At 40.3% G+C, this 23816-nt stretch overlaps 4 protein-coding genes across 6 annotated transcripts in view; 1 reads left to right on the top strand and 3 right to left on the bottom strand.

The window, feature by feature from the left end:
• LOC138590248 (solute carrier family 35 member C2-like) overlaps positions 1–10306 on the bottom strand; it is a 50417-nt gene extending 40111 nt beyond the window's left edge. The window contains exons 1-10 of one of the 3 annotated variants that reach the window (XM_069660857.1): positions 10224–10306; positions 7644–7832; positions 6922–7072; positions 5800–5863; positions 5325–5397; positions 3260–3428; positions 2220–2303; positions 1908–2083; positions 1078–1251; positions 100–146 (exon numbers count right to left, since the gene is read on the bottom strand). In XM_069660857.1, the coding sequence (XP_069516958.1) occupies positions 100–146; positions 1078–1251; positions 1908–2083; positions 2220–2303; positions 3260–3428; positions 5325–5397; positions 5800–5863; positions 6922–7072; positions 7644–7754 (1049 nt within the window). In that variant the 5' untranslated portion in view covers positions 7755–7832; positions 10224–10306. Of the gene's footprint in view, positions 1–99; positions 147–1077; positions 1252–1907; positions 2084–2219; positions 2304–3259; positions 3429–5324; positions 5398–5799; positions 5864–6921; positions 7073–7643; positions 7833–9482; positions 9676–10223 lie in introns of those variants that run through there. The other 2 variants (XM_069660855.1, XM_069660856.1) reach the window with 2 other exon arrangements.
• A 263-nt stretch (positions 10307–10569) lies between these two features.
• taf13 (TATA-box binding protein associated factor 13) lies at positions 10570–11481 on the top strand. Its single transcript, XM_069660532.1, has 2 exons — positions 10570–10677; positions 10824–11481. Exon 2 carries the CDS (start codon positions 10829–10831, stop codon positions 11201–11203), a length of 375 nt encoding a protein of 124 aa, XP_069516633.1. The 5' UTR covers positions 10570–10677; positions 10824–10828; the 3' UTR covers positions 11204–11481.
• Positions 11482–12196: 715 nt separating this feature from the next.
• tnnc2.2 (troponin C2, fast skeletal type, tandem duplicate 2) lies at positions 12197–15376 on the bottom strand. The gene is made up of 6 exons (XM_069659537.1): positions 15290–15376; positions 14405–14456; positions 13847–13990; positions 13240–13354; positions 12979–13115; positions 12197–12708 (listed from the first exon to the last, which is right to left on the bottom strand). Exons 1-6 carry the CDS (start codon positions 15290–15292, stop codon positions 12677–12679), a joined length of 483 nt encoding a protein of 160 aa, XP_069515638.1. The 5' UTR covers positions 15293–15376; the 3' UTR covers positions 12197–12676.
• A 1513-nt stretch (positions 15377–16889) lies between these two features.
• Positions 16890–23395, bottom strand: LOC138589310 (troponin C, skeletal muscle-like). The gene is made up of 6 exons (XM_069659536.1): positions 23306–23395; positions 20561–20615; positions 20173–20316; positions 19902–20016; positions 18124–18260; positions 16890–17373 (listed from the first exon to the last, which is right to left on the bottom strand). The coding sequence occupies exons 1-6, from the start codon at positions 23306–23308 to the stop codon at positions 17342–17344; spliced, it is 486 nt and encodes a 161-aa protein (XP_069515637.1). The 5' UTR covers positions 23309–23395; the 3' UTR covers positions 16890–17341.
• Positions 23396–23816: the final 421 nt, after the last annotated feature.

Consider the following 23816-nt stretch of genomic DNA (forward strand, 5'->3'; position numbering starts at 1 on the left):
AGTACTTCTAGCCATTTAGTGTGCTCATTTCTCAGACAAAAACCAAGTAAGGAGAAAGGACACGTTTAAAGCCTGACAATATTGAGTTTGTCAATATACGTGTTCCTCTCTGGTAGACAAAGGGCGTTAAAGCTGACATATTTTAGCTGTGCAATCAATTTTGTGTCTTTTTGAATCACATTGGTAAAGTTTGTTTCGTTTTAAAAATTGTATACATATTTTAATTTAATTATTTTTCAGAGTCTTTCGTTCCTCCTGAGACAAACATACCACGATTGGCTGACAGTATTTGGAGTGACAGTATAGGCCCAATTGTGGGCTCACACACGTGGGGGAGCGGACACACTGCACTGTCACTCCAAAGTTGTAGAAAACATGACTCTAGGATCGATTATCTTGCCTTATATGTATGAGCCAGAATCGCCAGGAGGTATCAGAATAGTAAGCTGAAATCTTGACTTGAAACAACTTGACTACAAGCTAGTGCAAGTAGGCAGCCTGAGGTGAACAATGGTGAATGATGATTGGTCAATTTCAGCGAAAGAAAGGTTTTTTAACGGCCCATTTCAGAGGCGACCTTTTTAAAAGTGTAATTCCAGAAAAACACGGAATATATCAATTTAAAAGATATGGCCCCTTTAAGATTTTCCTTTACATGCTGAAATACTACGTTTTAAGCTAACTACGGGCAATTTTTAGCATTTCAGCGCTTGCTTGCATATTAAGGTGTTGATTGTTTTCCCCACTAGTGGGTGTTGTTTTAAGAGGATTATGCGTTGCACTCTGTCTCCATGCAGTGTAGATTGGAAACTTGAAACCTGAGTCTAGAGATTTTAGAGGAGACATCATGTGCACAGCAGTCAAACTTTTGAAATTAACTTCCATACATAGTGGATATTTAAATGAGGGAAAAACTAAAGATGATTTTTGTAGATTTTCACCTGAAAACCCATATCATACATTAATATTGTTATATCTGTATCACACATTATTATTCCAAGTGGAACATTTGTTAAACCTATCTGTAGAGGGCTTTTAAATATCTGATTGACTCTCGATATGTTTTTTTAAACAAACTCTAAAAGTTAAATGAACAATAACAACAAAAAAAGAGCACTTACTTTTTGAATAATATGTCTTGAGTCCCACATGTAATGAGATGCCACATAGACACACAGCGAATCCCAGCCAATTAAGCATGCTCATTTTGTCTCCCATCAGAGATGCTGCCAAAAGCAGAGTGCACACCTCCTACAGAAAAACAAAACAATAAAGGAATTAAGGGAGGGGTGTATTAGATAAGTCTGAACAAGACTAGAACAGTGCAGCTCTGTGAGCCTTGACGAATAAGTGGTGCTCTTTATGCCACAGTAAACAAAAGTTGTTGGATAAATGTAAAATGGAATGCAACTTAGATTCTCTGCTGATTTTACAAAGCCTGCCATTTTAGAATAAAACTGACCTGACAACTCAGACTATTTTTCAGTTTCAGAGATAAACAAAAGGAGGTTACCTCAATGGTATAACCACCAAACCTGCAAATTAAAGTAAACATCCCAGAATGTTTGTTGAAAGAAAATGGAGTTTCACCAAACTGGAAGAAGCTGAATGTTGTATACATGTCTGCTCAGGGTGGAATTGTTGAGTCTCTGTAAATACTTTTAAAGAGAACTGTCTCTGTTATGTAAAAATGTTCTGAGATAACTGCTGTAATGATTTAGCACTATATAATAAAATTGGTTTGACTTGCCTCGATGCAATTTTTGTATAGTTTCAAAATGTGTGTAAGGCTTAGGGCTAATTAGCCTTCAATAAGCACCAAAAGCAAGAAGAGGAAGTTCAAACGTTAAACTCAGCTGTTCAGGAAGTAAAAAAAAGTCATACTACATACAGAAACTTAAAAGTACCTTGAAGATCCCTGAAATGGATAAAGTGAGGCTGGAAGTCCTGGAGACTAGAAGGAACTCTGAGAAACCCAAACCAAAAGCCAGCAAGCCGCCGATGCTTAGTGTGAAGAGTGAATACAGGAGAGGTGAGAGCTCGGTCACCCGGAATAACTTTTCTGAGGTACTAAGGCTCAGCCCTGAAAAAAGGGACATATGGGAGAATCAACAATGATGTTTTCTTGGGTTGATGATAAGACAAATCAAATTACATGGTTATTACAATGCTGGCGAACATTTTTGGGATTACAAACCACTGCTTAAGACTGTACTCACCTTCATTAAATAAAAAGAGAGGAAAAAGGCCAAGAAACATGAGCGGTTGTAGGTGGTACATGGCATCTATTGGGTTCTGAAGACCTGGATGAAAATATAAAAAAAATGAGTGAAGTTGGAGGAAGATGTAAATGTATGTAATGTATGTAATAGTCCTGTCACAGGTTGAATTGTAAATCTTATTTGATTCTTCTCTTGGTTGGATATTGAATATACTATTTTCATAGGGGTGAAATTAAACCAAGTGTTTGTAATTTATGTAGGGATGCACCGATGCGTCGGCTGAACACCGGAATCGGCCAATATCAGCCATGTTGTCAGACATCGGTCCGTCGGCAAAAAAGGTGGCCGATGTTTTTATATCATTTAACTGCTTTGATTGTGCAGTAAATTTAATTTGAGCATAAAAGTATTTACGTTTTCAGAAAGATTTTTGTTAGGCAGTAAGCACTGAAAAATGTTTGTACTATGACCAGGTGATTCTAAAACAGGCTAAAGACGCTTTTCAGGCAGTTATGTTTCGAAAAAAGATTTTTATGTGAAAGAAGTTTAAATAAAAAGATGTATTGGGAATTTTAAAGATTGAATTCATGCTTTCTCAAAGAGTGTGATGAAGGCCTGAATAAATAATTCTTTTTATAATTAAAGTTAATTTTGGCCCCTTATCCAGACGAGGGCATTAATAATTACAAAAATGACAGTTATTGAAAAAAACATCAGCATCGCCCGTCGGCAAAATTTTTATTTTAAACATCGGTATCGGCCCTGATTTTCTCAATTGGTGCATCTCTAAATTTATCATTTGAAATCTGTAGAGCATGTGTCATAGGTTTCACAAGAAAGCCTATCTACCAAAAATTAATTGAAGGTCAGAGGACAAAATGCCATTACACATTGACACCTACACATACATTTATAATTGTTTTCAGATTGCAGCCGTTGTGGAGCAGAGGAAAGTCTGGAAAGTATTTGAATTTAGAAGGTGGATTTAATGCCCACAAGTAAAGAAACTCGTAACAGGATAGTGACACATCACTGACCCAGCTCAGCTTTCTGCATTAGGACCTGGGTGAGGGTCCACCGTATCCCCCCTAAGAAGGACGCCATTAGCACCATGATGAAGCCCTCCAGGTTGAACTGGGTTGACTCAAATGTAAACATAAACAGACCACAGGCGATCAGCAGGACCACCACGATTAGGAATGGGTTCTAGTCGGAGGGAATACAACAGAAGAGAGCGGTGATAAGATACAGTAGTACAACATAAAAGAAGATGACAATATATCAGAATTAATCTGAAGACATACTAAATATTTGTGTTATTATTTGTGAATATATTTGTACTATCAGATTCACTTTTAGATATATATCATATATTTTAATGTGTAAAGACCTTGAATTGGCTTTTTAGTGACACAACACATCATTTGGCAGCCATGTTGGACATCTTAAGCTCTTTACTGGTCTTGAATGGGAACTGACTTTGCCACTAACAATGTGATTGGTTTAGATTTCATTAGCTGTCCATAGCAGTGTTTTTTTCTACTCTTTGTGGAATAACATGTATTTCAGCGCTCAAATTAAACACTGCAGTAGCAATGTACATATCATTAATTCAGCTTTGTACTAGTTCTACATTATTTGTTAAGATAATTGCTGAATTGGCCTATGTCCCCAAAGTAATCAGCTCTTTCAAGCAACTTTCTTCTTGTTGTTAAGCTAACTCTTATGTAAGAAAAGCTCTCTTCTCTGAAGAAACATGCTCGCATATGTTGTGGTCGCTAGGAAATATGAGACAAAAGCTGTATATCTTACATCACCACTGACAAATAAATAAATTACATGCTAGTTTTTTTACATGCAACATAGCTATTTAGGTACTAATTGTATAGACAAAAATATGTTCATTTAGAACCAATAGTGAGGAGGCACAACTGGAAATAGCAGCCATAAATGATGTTTGCTGATTTTACTGTGGTACTATTATCTCTTTTAAGATGTATATGCATATGAATGCAGAATCTATAGGCACAGGACACGATTTTTGTCAGAAGTGTTCTGGTTTCTATTAGTAGCTGTTTGTTGCCCAAGTAGTATTGAATAATCATGTTTAAACGGACCCCAGTGAGAACAAAGCAAGGTTCTGCATTCGTATGACATCAATCTCTGATCCTATTGGCTATAGTCTGATGACGATACAGCCTCTGGGGACAGCGGTGAACATGCCGGGCGGTAAGCGATAAACAACTTCCAGCCAAGACTTCCTTTTCTTCGTGCTGCATTGTTTACAGAAAAATGTTTTTTCTTGTGATTTACTTTAATTTACGGGTCTTGCTTTTGTCGACATTACAACATCATGATGCAGGTTTGTGAAAGTAAAAATGAAGCTTTGTCAGGTCTGACCTCAAGAGGAGAAGAAAACTACTTTTAAAATGCTTGTTTGTTGAACTGAGGTCGGATTGATCTGATGCATTCAAGGAAGTCGGGAAATCTAAACGCTGAACAGTGTTTGTGACACAGCGAATTTATCTCAAGTTTAATTTAAGTTCTAGACAGTTTGTAGAATGGGATGTCATTACGCCTGCTTATGCTCTTCACACGGACTGTTTTTCCTGCCGCAGCCTGCTGATACGTGATTGGTCAACATTACTCAGGCCACAATGGTACTACAAACGGAAACCAGAACACTTGCCATCCCTAAGATCCACGTTCCTGCCTACAGATTCTACATTTCTATTTAGAATGGGTAAATAGAGATTAGTATGATATTGCTTTTTTTTTTTTAAATAAGAAAAAGTATTCGCATACGTTCTGACCACTCAATTCACTTGCTGCTTTTACAGGAAATTATTAGATTTAAAAAAAATATTTTCTATGTTACAGCCATCATGCATTTCCTTAAAGTTGTTGGTTGTTTTTATTGTATTTGTAATATTTTAAATCCAAAAAAAAAGACCAAAGCTTTTCCTCTGTCATGTCAAGTGTCTTTATACAAACTGCACAACATTCTTTATCTCTTTCAGCATGACAAATCAAGCAGGAACATAAATCAAGTAGGAACACCTTCTCTCCACAAGTATTTCAAGTTAAAAAATGGTCACTTACTGGCTCCTCCAGTTTAAAGAGCAGGGAGAAGAACAGGATGAAGAGCACAGCCGAAGACTTGGTCATGGTGTACCTTAAATAAATATATTGAAGTAGTATCTGTATATGGTGGCCGATATTAAAAATATATACGTTTATTTTTAGCGGGATGGAAATGGACCATTATTATGTAGAGTGTTCATTCAGATTTGTAGAGACACAAAGAAGAATTCTTCCTAAAACAAATACCTTCATTTAACAGTATTCAACATTATTGCACATTGTACTACATACTACGTGACTACAAAACTATGTAATGCCACAAGTTGTTTAATCACCCCAAGCAATGATGTCTGCATTACATATCTTATCGAAAAAAGGTAAGCTTTTACCAACTTATCACTGATTGACACATATCGGTCCCATAACACTGGCCAACAGATATTGGTCATGCTATAGTATCTTCTAATAACAAAAGCATAAGGCATTAACTTACAGGCTAATAGTGATGAAGAGGAAGCTCCAGTTGGAAAGTCCAATATCCAAGGCTGTTGCCAAGGCTGAGTGAAGGGGACAGAATATAGGACATTTAGAAGACAAACACCACGTAATATATTCATGTACTACTATTGTGCAAATCCATCCATCCATCCATTATCTTCCGCTTATCCGGGGCCGGGTCGCGGTGGCAGCCTACTCAGTTAGGTGACCCAAGCGTCCCTCTCCCCAGCAACATTTTCCAGTTCCTCCTGGGGGTTTCCGAGGCGTTCCCAGGCCAGACGGGAAATATAATCCCTCCAGCGAGCTCTGGGTCTGCCCCGGGTCTCCTCCCAGTTGGACGTGCCCGGAAAAAACCTCCAAAAGGGAGGCGCCCAGGAGGCATCCTAACCAGATGCCCGAACCACCTCAACTGGCTCCTTTCGACGCGAAGGAGAAGCGGCTTTACTCCGAGCTCCTGACCCCATCTCTAAGGCTGAGCCCAGACACCCTCTGAAGGAAACTCATTTCGGCCGCTTGTATCTGCGATCTCATTCTTTCGGTCACTACCCAAAGCTCGTAAAGATAGGTGAGGGTTGGAACGTAGATCGACTGGTAAATCGAAAGCTTTGCTTTCAGGCTCAGCTCTCTCTTCACCACCACGGTCTGGTACAACGCCTGCATTACTGCTGATGCTGCACCGATCCGCCTGTCAATCTCACAATCCATTTTATCCTCACTCGTGAACAAGACCGCGAGATACTTGAACTCCTTCGCTTGAGGCAAAGACTCTATTGTGCAAATTCATATGGTATTTTGATGTGAATGTAATTGGTTCAAGATAAAACACAAAACGTTAGCCCACAAAAAATAAAAATTAAAAAAGAAATACTGTTATACTGTTAAATATGTAAGTAAATCTGTACACTTATGGAGGTTATTCTGTAGATAATTAGACACTTCAACTGTCCCCTGGCTGTGATGTAATGTTTTTATCAATTTGAACTTTAGCCAGCGAGCATTTGTTTAGAAAAAGTATTCTTCCCTCAGTCAGTGAGCATGATAAGAATTGACTATCAGTGCATTTTTCTCTATCTCTGAATGCTTTGAGCTTCCTTCTGAGCAGTCAGGTCAATCTCACCTGTGGGTGCCACTTTACGGAGGTAATCTGTCCAGCTCAGAATGATGCGTGGTTTCCCTATCCAGCACTGCATGGCCCGTCTTGTCAGAGCCGATAGGCAGAAGTTGATGGTGAGGTGAACCAACGTCATGAAGAGGGGATAGTGGAAGTCCTGAGAGAAAAAACGGACAGGGTCATCTTGGATAACCTTGTGGAGGTAGACAATCCAGTGCCTCTGGACACTGAACCATGAGACACTTGGAAATGGAAATTACCTACTCAAGACCTCCTCCTAGTGGAGATGCACTATTAAGTGGGGGTAAAAATCACAATAAGATAATGCATGTATTTTTTGGACAAAGAAACAATGTTTACTGATATTTCAAAGTCTTCCATGATTCTGATTAATTTAATTCAGGGGCCTATGATCAATAGGGACAATATCATACACCTACTTAATACAATCAGCTGTATCAGCTCACAAAAGACAACTTTACTTTTACTTTTTAGACAACATTATTTGACAATTGTATTACTGAACCTCAGACATTGGCGGGTGTAACTTACAGCTGGCAATTTGGATGGATGTTTTCACAATGTATTGATGATATTGAATCATTTATCAATGAATCACCATATTTAACCATGTCAATGTAGGATTACACCCCTACTATACATGTCCTGTACTACCAAGATCCTGTGCAGAGGAACATTCTTATTAATGACAAAAGTCAGTGGCTTACCTTCATCAGCCATTTGTTATAGAAGGTGATGCCTATAGAGAAGGCATAGTAGAGGAGAACTAATCCAACTGTACGAAGCCCCCGGCAGAGGAACTGGACAGGGCACGCCATACAGGGTTGCCAGGATCAGCGGTCCAAAAAGACAGCTACTGTGGAAAGTTCATCTCCAAACTGAATCTGTTGCCCTTCCTAGGAACCACAGTGAATCGATTCAAAACGAGAAAGAGACAGCATGAAGAGGAAGAGGAAGTTGGGGAGAGAGAAAACCGTTAGAGTTAGAGATGGTTCTGTCATGAACGATTCGTTCAAAAAGAACTAATCTTTTAAGTTAACTGAATGATCGACTGATGTTCAATTAGTATAGGGTGATATGACTAAAAATCTGTATCATGGATTTTTAAAAATATTCTGGCGGTTTCACAGTATATCACAGTATTTTTTTTTTTTATGTCTGGGTCTTTTATATAGGATTATAGTAGGGGTGAGCGATATGACCTAAACTTTATATCAAGGTATTTATTTTTCTTTTGGCAGTATTATATTGTGGTATTACAAAATGAAAGGTACTCTACTCAGAACATGACTGTGAATGTAAGGGAACACATCAATGTGTTTTCATGTACATATATACAATTAACAATTACACTTTATATTATTTGGGACTTTAAAGTATATTTTCTATTTTACAAAACAAAAATCCCCTGCTAGTTTTACCACACTTGGTTCAGCGACTACAAATAGACTTGTGGGCTGCAACTTGGTTACTTGTCATCTACCGTTTCTAATGGTGTTCAAATGTACGTTTAATCAGCGTGACCAGCCCCTGTGATGGTAAAAATTCCACTCATTGATTTGTTCTTGCCGTTCACTCTGATCTGCTCGTGGCTTCCCAATCCCTTCCTTCTTCCTTTTAGAAAACCAGACTGATTGATGTTAGCAAGCACCAATAGCCTTTTGGAGGAGGGCTGTATGTATCAAATGACCATGTCATTGGTGGTTAGGAGAACTACAGAACGTATCACTTGATCAAATGTGTCTCTCTTGTCCACTGAACGAGAATGGTCCTTGTGAACGATACGACCCAATTACGAACAAAAGTGGGGCGGAAGTATTTCAGGCGTGCATACAAAGACAATTCACAGATGTGTAAACCTCTGACACAAACTGAAGTATGTGTTTTTAATAAGACATCATAAAGTCAGAAGGTTATGCTATACAAGTTGGGCCAAGTAACTGTTATATCGTGATGATTTTATGAGAAGACCAGTGAATGCGATGGGAGCCATCATCATTCATAATCGAGTAAGAGTGAACTGAGAGTGTCACTGAACAACTTCGTGAACAAGTCTAATGAACGAATCTTGCAGCTGAAGATCCAGATCACTGCAGTGACCGATAACTGCCACCTCTAGTTAGAGTTTGGTTGCATTTATGTACAATAATGCTATAGTTGAACATGTACAGTTACAAAACTGCAAAGCTAGTACAGCAGTATTGCTGCTGTTATGGAAATAAAATAAACAATAAAAAATATAGGAAAAAAACCCAAAAATGATATACTGTATATATTAAAAATATGTACAATGAGTGAATGGAAGAGCTGTAGAAAGGTTTAGTGCAGAAAAAGCTTGCGGCATAAAATATCGAGAGAGCGTGCAATGTAACAGACAAGAGTGACTATGACCACGTCATGTCAGATAGCACTATTAAAATAACAGTTTGACTACAGCTTATTCAACAGGAAGTCGGTTGGTTTACTATAACAGTTTGACAGCCTCATCCTTTGAGTTTTGGTGGATGAATTCTTCTAGCTAACGTTAAGGTAACAGTAGCACTCACCAGATGCTTATTTCGCTTAGTTTAACAGGTCCAATTGTTTTCTGGGCTAACGGCTATATCCCCATAACGTGACTTCACATTAGCTTGCTGTGTAAACCGGCATCGTATCGTTCACTGAGGTTTGTTAGTTACGCCTTGATAAACGATGTTAAAAAGCAGTTATGACGTGTAAAGTAACGCTGCGATTCGTTACGATATCACCGCTATCACCTGCCCTCTTCAACTAGTGACAGAGTACAGAGTCCGTCCCCCGTGGCATCGTGTCATTTACGTGCAGAGACATCCTCATACGGAACTCCCTTGAAAAAAGTCTCCTTGAACAATGGTGCTCTGTTTATCCCCATCCACACGTCACATGCATTGTAACCCAAGACTTAGCGCGAATTAGTGTGGACCATTCTTTAATTCGGCATCAGCATTTCCCACCAGGAAGTAAAATTATGTAATACATTTTGACTTTACTGTTGTGGTTGTCGCTGCCTACTACCATTCCGTAGATTAAAAAAACCCATATAACATTCGTAGATTTTTTCACAATAATAATACAAAGCACAAAACCAATCAAATGAAAATGTGGGATAATCAAGTTTGTACTAACACAGACTTGGCTAGCTAATTTACAATGCAGCTAGGCGGTAATACACACAGGCAAGGCAATTTTAAATAGTATTTTTTGATAGAGTTTGGCTGTTAGCAGCAGAAAGGTAAACGGCATAAACCCTAACTGTTAAAGAAACCTACCTTCAGTCATGTTGATTATATGGCCGTGTAACATGTGCAAACTTTGTGGTGTAACAGTTCACGCCATGAGAATTGTGAGTCGGAGGAAAACAGAGTTGAAAGTAACAACCGCTAGGGGCAGTGTTTTCTATGAGCTCTTTTCCCCGCCTAAGTCACTTCCACAGTCGAGGAAAAGGAGACGGAAGTCAACACAGACATCAAAAAAACATCATGTAAGTTTCCCAGTCTTCTAGTCAAGTACTTCAGAGAAACCGGAATTATAGAGAAAATCTTATTTTGTTCTTTTGTTTTTTTTCTTTCTCTCCTGCCAATCTACTGCGCCACACTCCAGTCCAGTAGATGGCGGGAAAGCACCTTTAAGTTGGTTTGCCAACCGCCATTAACTCAAAAAAGAAGAAGACGGAGGCGGAAGTCAACACAGACAGCAGACTGTTGTGATCCTGTACTGAGCAAGGTAACTTTTAGGGCTCGATATAATGTGTTTGTGTTCAGCTTTAAATTATAACGAATCTTATTTTTTGTTAGCATCTGTTACTGTTCGATTGCAATGTACCTGCAATTCTCTGAGATAGTTAAACCAATCTATCCGTGTGTTTTCAGGCAGAATGGCGGATGAGGAGGACGAGACTGGCTTCGACGAGGAGGTGGAGGACGGATCCAGCGGAGTGGATGTCGGCCACGGGAAGAGAAAGAGGCTCTTCTCTAAGGAGCTCCGGTGCATGATGTACGGATTTGGAGACGACCAGAACCCGTACACCGAATCTGTTGATATTCTGGAGGATTTGGTGATTGAGTTCATTACGGAGATGACTCACAAAGCTATGTCTATCGGACGCCAGGGCCGAGTCCAGGTAGAGGACATCGTTTTTCTTATTCGCAAGGACCCAAGGAAGTTCGCCAGAGTGAAAGACCTGCTGACTATGAACGAGGAGCTGAAGAGAGCCCGGAAAGCTTTCGATGAAGCAAATTACGGGTCATAACCTGATCATGGAACACGTTTTCGGCTTAAATCTAATTGGGCTGTATTTTTCTGTCTTATGTGCGGAGATGCGATATTTTACTATAAATTCGTATGTGTCCCTACACTTGTTATGCTTACCATGAAGTCCCTTCCCTCGGAATGTCGTGCGATGAAATACCTTCTGCCCTATATGTAAACACGGGATTAAAGCCCCGCATAGTTTTTTTTTTTAATTTTCGACTTTAGGCCACTTTTAATTTTTTTCTGAATTAAAATAAAGATTTTTTTCCCAACATATACATTATGAAAATTTGTTGTTCTCTATTGTTGTAATATTTTTGGGAATTGGAAAGTTGGACAAAGCAATAGTTAACACCCATGACAATTTAGAGAAATTAATTACATTTATTAGTAGATAAATTAACCTGCAAAGTGTTGGATAATGTCAATAATCAACTAACCATGATATTCCATGTTCATAGTACTTTTGGAGGAGCTAGCAAAAAAGCCCAAAACTTAAAGCTACTGTGGGGAACCTTTGGTTCATGTTGATTTTGGCGCCCCCTGTGGACAAAGCCGTACCTCTTATCTTTTTGCTGATTTTGTTCTGCGCATGCTTAAGTGGTGGTTTTTGACAAAACATCTCATCCTGCTTTCTTTAACAGTCATATGTATCACTCACTTTACAATTTCAAAAATAACTATATAGAAATAATCAATCTTGTTGCTGATGGTCTGGTTTGATTTTGTAGGTCATATAGAGTTATCAGAATGAATTTCATTCTGTTTCATAACCAGCGAAAAACTCCTCGCAGGAGCTTTAAGGAAGAGAAAAATTTCACCGGTGGATTCTTGAGTGTCCTTTCTAGGTCTTGCACCAAGATGCACCCCATTTGTGCCAACAGTTAACCATTAATTCTTAAAAGGTCTGCAGTGTGCTCAGCACAACATTTGGGGATTAACACCACAGAACTGGCTGTGGTTCAAACAAAATGGACAAAAAGAAGAAACAAACAGATTTTATTCATATTCCTCAAAACAAAATTTTTACACAGACCTTAAATATGACAGACCAACTACAAGTGAGCATGTGTTAGTTCATTTATTCTGTTCAAGCAAATTACTTCTTTGTACAGTGAAGTGGTTGAATAACTTGGTCTAAGCAGCAGGTCACAGGCTGCCAGTCTATCTAGACTACATCTAGATCAGAGCTTAACCAGCAGGAGGGGGGTCGATGATGCTATGTGTGCACTGAATTTCCTCGTACATCCAAGGGCTTCCTGCATTCACATGCGAGCTGGGGAGGAGTGTAGCCCAGCCAGTGACCCCCAATGTGTGTCCTAGCTCTCTGTTGAGGACGACAATGAGGATGGAGAAGAGAGGCGGTGAATCAGGTGGACAAGAGGGAGTGATGGAGGGGGATGGGGTTGTGGCTTGAGGTTGTCAATGAGGGGTAACAGGGAAGGAGGAATGTCCATGAGTCTTTCTGGTTTTACTGCACATTCTCCATCATCTTGAGGAATTCTGGAAAAGAACAAAAGGAATTGTTAGTTTTATTTATCACCATGATCATCATCAGTAGAGATCTACATTAACACAGCAGAGAGATGGGAATATGCCAAGGCTGCTATAAAGTGTTTCAAAATAATGATTTTTTTGACATTATGTGTAAGATACTGTAAATTCCTCAGAGTGAAGACGCGGCCTAAGTCCTTTCATGTTAGAATTAAGTGGAAAAGTGACGTTTTTACATTAACCTAGCACTTAAAATGACCATAATCATCATACACGCACCGTCAAAGTCCAGCATGCCGTCGGAGTTTTTGTCTCCATCCTTCATCAGCTCATCAATCTCATCCTCTGTGATGGGCTCGCCGGTGCTGCGGATGATGAGGGCGAACTCCTCTCTGTCGATGTAGCCGTCGCCGTTCCTGCGCAAACGACGGAAATGTGCGGGATTGTTAAACATAAACAGTCAATTACATAAGTAAATTAAACAGAACAGAAGTGTAGCAGAAGTAAACCACGTTCTGTACAGTAACATGGTGAACGTACTTGTCGAACACACGGAAGCACTCTGCCAACTCTTCCTCGCTCTTGCCGGCCTGGTCCTCCTTGAGCAGCCTCACCATCATGACCAAGAACTCCTCGAAGTCAATGGTACCGCTACCTGAGGTTAGAAGAAAGCCACATATCTGATTAACAATGACCAGCCCGACCAAAGGCCCATTGTCGTCTCTTACAGACAGGACGGGGTTCTTGTCTTTGCGCACGATTTTACGCATGAGCCATAATAAAAGGACACCTGGGGTTAAGTGAGCCCCAGTTTATATGATGTAATTATATATAGCCATAATCTAAAACCACAAAGAAATGTGTCTCATTATAAAATATATTCATGCTGGTGAGGCGAAATGATCAATACTCTCTTTGGCAACCTGCGCCTAAATCTTCCCTGACTGAAGCCAAATCACACATGGTTCCCGTTCTAAATAATGTTACATACTGTTAATTCGTTCTAAATAATGTTATATACAGTTACTTTGTTTATAAGTGTAATATTTATAAAGTGTAGTTGTGGTATATTGCTTTATTGTTTGTGCGTAAAACGTCATTGCGCACAACGGGCCTGCTCTATCACAGAGTATTATCCGTTGCTCACCGTCCTCATCGACCTCCTCGATGATTTCATCCAACTCCTCTCTTGTCGGATTCTGACCCAGCATCCTCATGACGGTACCCAACTCCTTGGTGCTGATATCACCGCCACCATCGGTGTCAAACATGTCGAAGGCGGCTTTGAACTCTGGAGAAATCATAGTTGAAGGAATTTATTATTACTTCTCTGCATTGCCCGCTTGGCTGTTCCACAACTTAGACCTTTTGGGCTGTTATAAATTAACCTTAACATATATCTCCTAAGCTGAAAAACAGGGTGTTAATAGCAAAAATGATAATAATAATAATAATAATAATAATAAATTGGCACCGTCTGAGGCTTAAAAATACAGGCACAACTCAGACGATGATGACCTAAATTCACTGCATGTTCTTATTTTCATAATAGACGAAATATACACCTAGAATGTTTAGATTTATGAGTCTTAGATCAATAAGTCTGATTATTATTTGACATTACTGAAGCAATCTGTGACATAACAGATTCCTGGGCAAAGTAACGACATTACTGAAGTATCGCGTTACTGCAGCCTGCACTCACCAGCCAGCATTTCCTCGCTCAGGTAGGAGCGGGCCTCTTGTTGCGCGTCAGTCTGGAAGAAAACAGGTGCCACTGTGTTAATTCATCATTCACTACATGCTTTATTATGCTTTATTGATTATTTAGGTTAAAGTCCCTTTAAGTATTAACTGAATGTTCCATGCCGATTTTACAAATTGTAATCCCTGCCCTTTTAAGAATGACATCACGGGAGAGTAAAAATGCCATTACACACAGTAAAATTGTGACATTTCAGGAAAATTACATGAATTACAGGAACATTCTACATATTTAATTGTATTCCTGTTACTGTATGATTAATTATTGTGATGAACATGTTTTCATATGTCATGTGTTGTAGCATAAAGTAGGCTAGTTGCGTCTCCTAAGGATTCTTGAGCTTGGTGAAAATTAGTCCGGCTATTTCTGGCTCAACACATTAGGCTCGCTGTATATGGCCTGCGGACATCCAATCCCTGGGAATTCGACGCCTAAGCAGAATCCACACTTTAGCAGCTGACACCCATTTACTCTGCAACTATACTTTGTACCACGACCAGAACTCCAGCAATTAATAAGAATTCTATTTAGAATATGCTAAAATAATCCTAGAAATGTTTCCTCTAAAATGCAATTGTTTAATACAAAAATGAAATTAAATAGTCGACATTTATTTTACATATTACGGGGATTCAAGAGATTAACATTTTAAACATACTTCGCAACTATTCAGCTGACTTAATTTTCGACTTCCACATGCCTTTATTATTTAATTAAGAATCCTGCATTTACAGGCTCTCATTATGGGTTAATTACAATATTGGCTCGTTGGCCGACCAATTTGAAACAGTTCAATTGGTCATTTGCACAAGTGATATGTCTTACCATGTTTGTGGATTAGCTTTTCCCCCCCAAATATCCAAGGAAAAAAGAAAAGCCCAAAGGTGTGGTCAATCCGCGTGCACCCCAACAGAGAGACTAGACGTCAAGTGAAGGTTCAGACACACTTTAAACGGGACAGCTAGGTCCCGCCCCCTGTCCCTCACAGGCCCTCCAGATTTAGTACCGTGAACTTTTAGGGTTCTGGGGCCACGGTGAGCCAATCACACTTTGGAGAGGAACGCTCTTGTTTCTTCAAGTTGGAGGATTAAAAATGTAAACCCAGTGTTTTCTGCACTTTTGTGATATAGGTCAAAGACGCAAGATTTACAGGAACGAATGGACATGCAAAATGAATACTCCAAAGTGGTTAGGGAGTATACAAAGATTAAGAGAATTTTCTATCCGCCTATCAACAGATTTGTTGAACTGAGAGGATCAGAGGTAGGACACGAGAAGGAACTATTTTATGTACAGGAAAAAGATTTATACTGAGAAGAAAAATAAACTTTAAAAATGAAATTCATGAGGCTACTTCTTAGAAGTTACCCTGTAACAGCTGTCAGTGGTGATCTCCTAAAATAACTACACAAAATACTGAACAAAAAAATGAACTTTAGATCTTGCTGCTCGTCTGTGCACACTGCTGATTCTTTGTAGATGTAAGATATTGGACGAGGATGAGGAGGGAAACTCAAAGATTTCAAACTCAGTTATGGGTTTTGTGATTATGCCGTTTAAATCTGGGCCTGAAACGTAAAACCAAGACCCCATCTCACCACCCCCCCACCCTTATCCCCTCTGCCTTGGTGCCCTGAATAGCAGGCAGATTTTAGGCTGAGAGTGGACTCAGACTCCAGGCTAGTACCCTCACACCCCGGTGCCCTGCTGCCTGATAAACACGACCTGATGCTCCTTATATGGTGGGCGGTTCCTGAAGGGAGGGCCCGACGGGAGAGTCAAGAGAGGAGGATAGGATGCTGAGGAGGGGAGCAGTCGTGGAGAAAGGGGAGGGATGATGCTTTTTGAGAAGATGTTGGGGACTATATACCCAAAGGCCGAATTTACTCAACTGCTTTGCGACTGCCTCAAGCCTCTAATGCCGGCTGGCTGCTCGGCTTCGCCTCTCATGCTGGGGAGGAACCTGTGGGGGAATTGATTATCGTGTTGGTTCCACTGCTGGAAAATCAGTGGCAGAGAGTTATGACAGACTTAGGCGGAGAACAAGTTAGAGGAAATTGATTTCAACTGTATAAGAGAAACTTTCCTGAGATATTCTCCGGTATTTGATGAGACAGGGAGGTTGGTTTACGGCACTTAGAGATATTTCTAAAGGCAAAGTAAAGGCTACTTTTAAGGACTAGAACAGGAAGATCAGACCGTTGACGATTGACAAAATGTGTGTGTGTACAGAGAGGATTTTGTTGGTAATGTAGAATGTGCATTTGCTTTTTTGTCAGTGTGAATGCTCACTTTAAGTGTTGTTGTGCAGATGTGTGTATCTGAGCCAGACAGACAGTTGTAACTTAAAGGTCCCAGAGAGATAAAACAGACATAAAATTAGAAGACATGTTAGGCATGCTGAGCAGAATAATTTGCAAAGGCGAACAAGGAGAAAGTCAATTTATTTAGAAATCTCAGAACAGGCTGTAAAAGATATTTGGTTTTTAAAGAGGAGGGTAGGACTGGGAAGAAGAGGGTGTGGTTAAGAGCGAGGTTCTGCATTTCTGGAGAAACAGCAGCTGCCAAGGGGACAGCTGGGTGGCCGGCTCAAGGAGGCAGCCGGGGGGGAAAGTGTCTTCGTCTTAAAAGGTTTGGACGGATATTTATAGATATCCTCACCGGGCTCCTGGGTTACATATGAGAAGCGGACAGGGGGGTTGGGGGTGAAACTATTTCTATACTTGTATCTGTTTTGATGTCTCAGGAGCTACATCACATTCAGACATGTACAGGTTTTTTTAGCATTTAGAGTTTGCACTGAGCAGGTTTCCATCAGATAGCATGCTTTGTATTCTTTCTGAAGAAGGGTCAGCGAGGAATGTAGAGCTGCACTCATTACTGTACGTTCTCCATCATCTTCAGAAACTCTGGAGAGAAAAGAGAGGACACAGAATCAACCAAAACACTGCTGATCCTGTCCATGTGTGCACATCTGTGTTGTGAAATAATATAGACATTTAGGTTATTTTAAATCGGTGGAAAAACTAATATTTGATGGGTTTACCCCCTACCCTTACCAAAAATGTAGTTTTATGTACAAACATGTTTCATGGAGTGTTCTGGCACCTTTTTAAGAACCAGCATTCACTTTTTCAGAAGAGAGCATCAGAAGAGACGGACAAGCCTCCACACCCATCATACATAGCATATATGCACCGATCAGTGCATATGTGATGTTTATATTTAGCTTAATATTATGTACACAAGATTAAACCCCCTGACAGGTGAAGTGAATAACAACGGTCATCTGAATTAGAGTGGCATTTGTGAAGGGAGGGTATATCAGGCAGACAGCGAACAGTCAGAGCGCGGAGCCACTGTTTCCTTCTGTTTGCTCTCTTTATGCTAAGCTAAGCTAACCGGCAGCTAGCTTCGGGTTCATAGTGAACTGATAGATTTGATGATTTAAAATGTAAAACTATTCCTTTAAACATGAGAGACTCTCAATGACAGTCATCATCAAACTAGACATGTACTGTACCACTCGGTTTGATTGGCACTAAAATGCATCTGCAGATCCAGTTTGTACCTCTCCCTGATAATATAAAAAACATCAATGGAGACTCTGCGTGGCACAGAGGTGCCGGCCTTCTCACTAATGTGCAGCCTAATCTCACCATCAAAATCAATCTTTCCATCTTTGTTTGTGTCTGCTTCCCCGAACATCTCATCGATATCTTCCTCTACGACTGGCTCTCCAGTGAGATGAAGAATATCTCCAAACTCCTCCCGGTCGACGAAACCATCTCCGTTCCTGTGGTTAAAAAGCAATATTAAATTCACTGATCTCTAACATGCCTGCTCTTTGACATCACAAACTGCAGAATATTCATTACAAAGGTATACTAATACTGTAGCAACAATAATTATGTTCTGTGGTTTTATAAAGGTCTAAAAATACTTTATGATCAGGAAAAATGTTATCAGCTAACGTATATGTTTACTTATTTACATGGTTTATTTATCATGCTCTGGTCCAAACAGTAATGATAGTAAAGAATTGCTTCTGGTTCACCATCTGTGTTGAACTTTTGAGCAAACAGCTGTTTTTGTATGCATCAAGCAGGCACATGGCAACACTAGGATTCTTAAGGTGTGTTACAGCAGTAACAGAGACTGTGTGGTGAATAGAGTAGGAGCATTTATGTTGGTAGAGGCTTAAAGAGAATGAAGCCAGGTGACCAGTCACACACCCCTTTAATGAATCATAATGTCACCCTAACTTTAATGGTGATGATGGACCATTCTCAAACCCACCCCTCTTCCTTCCTATCAGCACTCTGTTTGCCGGCTCACATGACGGGTCCTCCATCCAAACACTTAGGAAAGTGGGAGTTGGTTGTAAAACGCTCCGACTGTGAGTCCTCACCAATGTTGACTTACTGACTATACATACAATGCCTTCTGTGTTTATCATGGAAGCTTAATGTTAAGTTCTGTGCGACCACTCATACAAACATATAATGCTCCAGCCGAAGAACTTACATTGTATTTAGCATTAAACATGACCTTATCTAGTTGAGAAAACAAAGTGTAGTTAAAGGGTATGTTGCAAAACCAAGCAGCAAGGGATGAGGTTGTATTTCTCGACATAAGGTTCACTGTTGAGTGAGTGTAAGCAGGCTGCCTCCTCACTGTCCACACTCTGGCTTATGTAACCTGTTATTATCGTATGATATGAAGCCATGGTTTTAAAATGTGACACCAAGTGTAGTTTCCTCTGGAGAGAGGGAAGTGTATTTTTAGCCTTCATTTTAATGAGGGCGCTTCATTCAGCTATGAGAGGGACCACAAACAAAGTTACTCTCTGGGACAGAGTGGGCGTGAGGAGGGTTTGAACTTGTTTCTGCTGCCCCCGAGTGGTAAAATCTGTTATTCCAGGTTCACAAGCATTACTTGTTTCTCATATAGACGGATAGAGGTAGTAGTAGAAGAAGAAGATATATTTATATACGTGTATTTCAGGCCTGTGTGTGTGTATGGACATGCATTAATGAAGAGATGTCAGAGTGACGGGGCTGCATACGGATGAGCGGCCCGAGCAGTTGGGGGATTTGGTGCTGTGCTCAAAGGCACCTCGGCAGTGCCCAGGAAATGAACCGGCACCTCTCCAGCTACCAACGCCAACTACCTGGGCTTGAACCGAGAACAGCCAAGTCCCTACAGACTGAACTACTTTTGCCCCCAGAGTAGATATCCAACGCACAGACTGTAGGTGTAGTATCATTTAAGATTGATTGCTTGGTTGTTGCACTTATGCTATAATACCCACATAAATTACTACGTTCCGTGCAGTTTTTCCATGTGCTTATTGATTCTGTAGGCTATAAAAATGCTGTACAATTCTAAGGTCATCTGATTTACAGGCTTTGTCTATTTGTAATGTGTGACATACTTGTCAAAAATACGGAAGCACTCTGAAAGCTCTTCTTCGCTCTTTCCAGCCTGGTCCTCCTTTAACTGTTGCACCATCATGACCAAGAACTCCTCGAAGTCGATGGTACCGCTGCCTGAGGAGAGGGGAGGGGAAGAAGTGAGGAACAAGACAAGGTGAAGTGACAGGAAGGCAGCTGCACATGCACATCAAAGCCAAAAGAACCGGTAAACCTGATCCCATCAAACATCCTTTAATAGTTTTACACAATTATGCCACACAAAAATCTCACCGTCCTCATCGACCTCCTCAATGATGGCATCCAACTCCTCCCTCGATGGGTTCTGGCCCAGCATCCTCATCACGGTACCCAACTCCTTGGTGCTGATGTCACCGCCACCGTCTGTGTCGAACATGTCGAAGGCGGCCTTGAACTCTGGACGAGAGAAGGAAATACTTAATCCAGTACAAATCTTGAGAGTAAACTATGTCAGCATCTTGTGCTTCAATGTTTTATTTCGTAAGGTTGTAACAGCTGACTTGTTTACAATATAACATTTTTCATATGGTGCAATATCCACAAGCAATTGTTGCTATTTCCACTCACAACTTTTATAAATACATTTCATTAAACTAATACAAAAATGACACTAAGATGTAAAGCCGAAGAGGAAACTAACCCGCAATCATCTCCTCTGTCAGGAAGGAGCGGGCATCACTCTGGGCGTCGGTGGGCTTTAAAGAATTGAATGGAACAAAAAGAGAGAGGTTATTATTCTGGTCATGTGTATCAGGCTTGCCGTGACCATAAAGACAAACCAAGTCTAGTGAATGCCATTTTTCTACAGTGAAACTAAACAATAACAATTGATTCCAAGACGAGGCAGTGGTTGGCCGAGGAGACAAGCTGTCCTCTTGCAGTGTGGTCCTCGGAGGAGATCCAAAATAAGCTGGAGGGATCGACCCGGACGAAGGCTGTTTTGGATGAGATCCGGCGCGAGATGGATGCAGTGGGGTTCGACAGGAGTGTCGAGCAGATCAGTAACAAGATGAAAAAACTGAAGAAAGATTACCGGGACCAGAAGAAGGACCTCAGCTGAAGCAGCAGTGGTTGCCCTTGAAAACATCCACATCTCGAGGTGCTTAACTCTGTGCTAGGTGACAGGCCAGTGTGCTGACTAACTGGGGCCTTAAAATTCATGGTGATCATTTTTCAGACTTTTAAGTCTTTTTAAGTGTTTTGCAATCTTGTAGTTGCAGTTTTTCATCCGCTATGTGACAATCAAGTTGGACAGTTTCAAGTTGAATCTTTGGATTCGTTAAACATCATATTTGCTATTAGGTTTCACTTCAGGGTTAGTTTCATTGCTGTATCAATATATTATTATTATGATGGGTTAATTATCTCAAAGAGGTTTTTAAATGAACAGAAATCAATACATGCCTGGAAGGTATAAAACACAAGAAATGTGAACACCCTACAGCATCTTGTGGACAGTCCTATGTGGTTATATAAAGTATGTCCGAGTGGTGGTAAATATGTATTGGGTAAAGCCAAGTGGTGGTCCACTCTGGTAACTCTGCACCCATTCATAAGCCGTGTTTCTCCAGTGAGCCAGAGAAAACCAAAACAGAAACCTAAAGCCAGAAGCAGAACTATCAATGACAAAGTGACAGCCAGGGACTGGAAATAGTCTGAAGTCAGGGTAAGAAGTCTGTTACACCTGTTAAAAAGAGGCTCTTAAAGGGAAACACACCCAGTGTATAACATGTTATTTCTACATGTACAACTTTTTTTATACCAGGAAGGCTCGAATCTGATAAAGCAATAACTATTCTTCGCACATTCTTTACCAGCCTTCCAGTTTCCTGATATATCCTGATGTTATGCTTGATGACATCACATGTGTACTCTGCTGTGCATAGTAGGTCAAAGGTCATAAATCCAACCTGATCGTCCTGTAAGTGCAAGCTTCTTCCTTGTCTTGATCAAATTTTTTGACGCAAACAAGTTAAAGTAACAATCTTTTCCATTTAAATAAATGTCTTTAAGTCACTATCTGTCACTGAATGAGTTAATACAATGATGATTGAGCCTATGGCCCACTGATGAAAGCCTTTGCATATGCAGTATATCGTATTTTTACAGAGCGGGTGTCTGTGGCGACATTCGTGGAAAAAATCACAAGCAACGCCCAGTTAGTGACACGTTTTCCACCAGCCAGCAGTCGTTGGTCTGCCAGAGAGGGTAGGCGGAGCTAAGCGGCTGCACTTCTGGTTTCTGTCAGCATTGTGGGGAAATCTACTATGAACAAACAAAGAAAAGATCGATGACTACAGATACAACTTCAAAAATAAGTCAAAATCCAAAGAAAAAGAAACAAATTGGACGCTCAAATGAAGGCAAACAGTCTGAAAAGGAAAGCGAGGAAAATCAAGAGTTAGAACATGACAAAGGGAGCCAGCCGTAGACATCTGGTTAAACTGGGAAGAGTGCTGTAATTATGACTTATTCCCAGTGGGAGGCGCTCAAGAGCACAGAATTTAAATCTTCAAGACTGTATCTTTAAATTCCGTCATCAATGTTAATATTTAAAGAATCGATTTATTATTCTGAGAGAAGTTTTTTTCGCAGGTTTGACTAGGTTTATAGAAGCTAAGCAAGAACAATGTATAGAAATTGATTTATATTCCCCTTTTATTGTCACAGAGACTCCTATTTCATGATAGTGAAAGAAGACAGTAGATTATTTCCCCTCTTTCCCTGTTTGCTTGACAGAACCTAGTCAACACGGTAACAAATGGAAGGTCCCACATTAGTCGTACTCATGAGTTCCCTTCAGAGCTATTTTTAAGGTGAGACTTGGGAGAGGATTTGAAAGGGATTTTCTCAAGGTTAATGTCCAAACTTAGGACATTCAGAAAAGGCAGGCATGTCGTCTCACTTTACTCAGCTGTGTGCTTTCTATCTTTAGTGTCGCTCCCTCCAATCAAAATATCAATCTTATTGAGTTCAGTTACAAAATGATGGAACATAGAAGCAAAATAAAGTAAAATATCAGCCTTATGACCCTGTAAACAAACAACGAAAAGGCATTACAGTCCAAAGAGAGCATCATTAAAAAAAAAATTGCGCCTAAAAAATAGCCACAAAAATTTCCCCCCAAAAAATCAAGAATTCCAAGAGATAAAACACGTTGTATAAAAATCCGTTTAATAATCCAGCTGTGCTGCAGATGAGAACTTGCTGAGTGACTGTGGCCGAGCAGAAGAAGTTTGTTTTTGCTTCAGGTAATAATATCTCCATCTTCTGACATCTGGTTTTTATCCTCACGAGAAAACAAAAGTGAATCCTTAAAGATTAATTAAGACTAAATTCCCTTCTGCCTCTCGTTTCCATTTTACCTCCTTCTTTGTTTTCTTACCATGGTGGCCGGCTGTGCTGAACAACAGACACCAGGAAAAGCAACAGACGTCTGGGAAAGAAAGTGTCCCTGCTACAAAGTCCAGGTAGCTCTGTAGCGTCTCTCCCCTCCATAAGTACCCTCTCATCCTGCTAGGCTTCCCATGAAAATGACCAGGATTGGGCCAGAGGCAGCCAATCAAATCCAACTTTAGATTGTGCCTTCTTACAATGTCCTGATGGACATCCCCTTGTTTGGCACACTGTCCAATCCCCCATATTTAGAGAACAGACAAGCTCAGTGACATTTATGAAAAGAAAAAAAAAGGAAACACAGCGCAGGCATCAGGCAGCTGGAGGTTATTCTGGCAGAGGATCAACTGGACATTTCAGCACAGATGGACACTTGATTTCACATACTGGAGAAGAACCAGAGGGCATGCACGCTCACACACACAGATTAACACCTCCCTGCATGCACAGATTCTCTACGCCATTCACAGTGTCCATTAGCCATCCATCTGCCCGTCTCC

The sequence above is a fragment of the Semicossyphus pulcher genome, unplaced genomic scaffold, assembly GCF_022749685.1.
Source record: "Semicossyphus pulcher isolate SPU_LCO1_2020_fin unplaced genomic scaffold, fSemPul1.0.p SCAF_13, whole genome shotgun sequence".
NCBI lineage: Eukaryota > Metazoa > Chordata > Actinopteri > Labriformes > Labridae > Semicossyphus > Semicossyphus pulcher.

Coding starts and splice junctions, on each gene's coding strand:
- tnnc2.2 (XM_069659537.1), bottom strand. Junction 13,991..14,404: donor GAGCGAGGAAATGCTGGCTG/GTGAGTGCAGGC, acceptor TGATTTCTCCAG/AGTTCAAAGCCGCCTTCGAC. Junction 13,116..13,239: donor TGCTTCCGTGTGTTCGACAA/GTACGTTCACCA, acceptor TCGTTTGCGCAG/GAACGGCGACGGCTACATCG.
- LOC138589310 (XM_069659536.1), bottom strand. Junction 20,317..20,560: donor GACAGAGGAGATGATTGCGG/GTTAGTTTCCTC, acceptor TCTCTCGTCCAG/AGTTCAAGGCCGCCTTCGAC. Junction 17,374..18,123: donor TGGAAAGATTGATTTTGATG/GTGAGATTAGGC, acceptor TTTTCTCTCCAG/AGTTTCTGAAGATGATGGAG.
- taf13 (XM_069660532.1), top strand. CDS start 10,829: ATGGCGGATGAGGAGGACGAGACTGGCTTCGACGAGGAGGTGGAGGAC.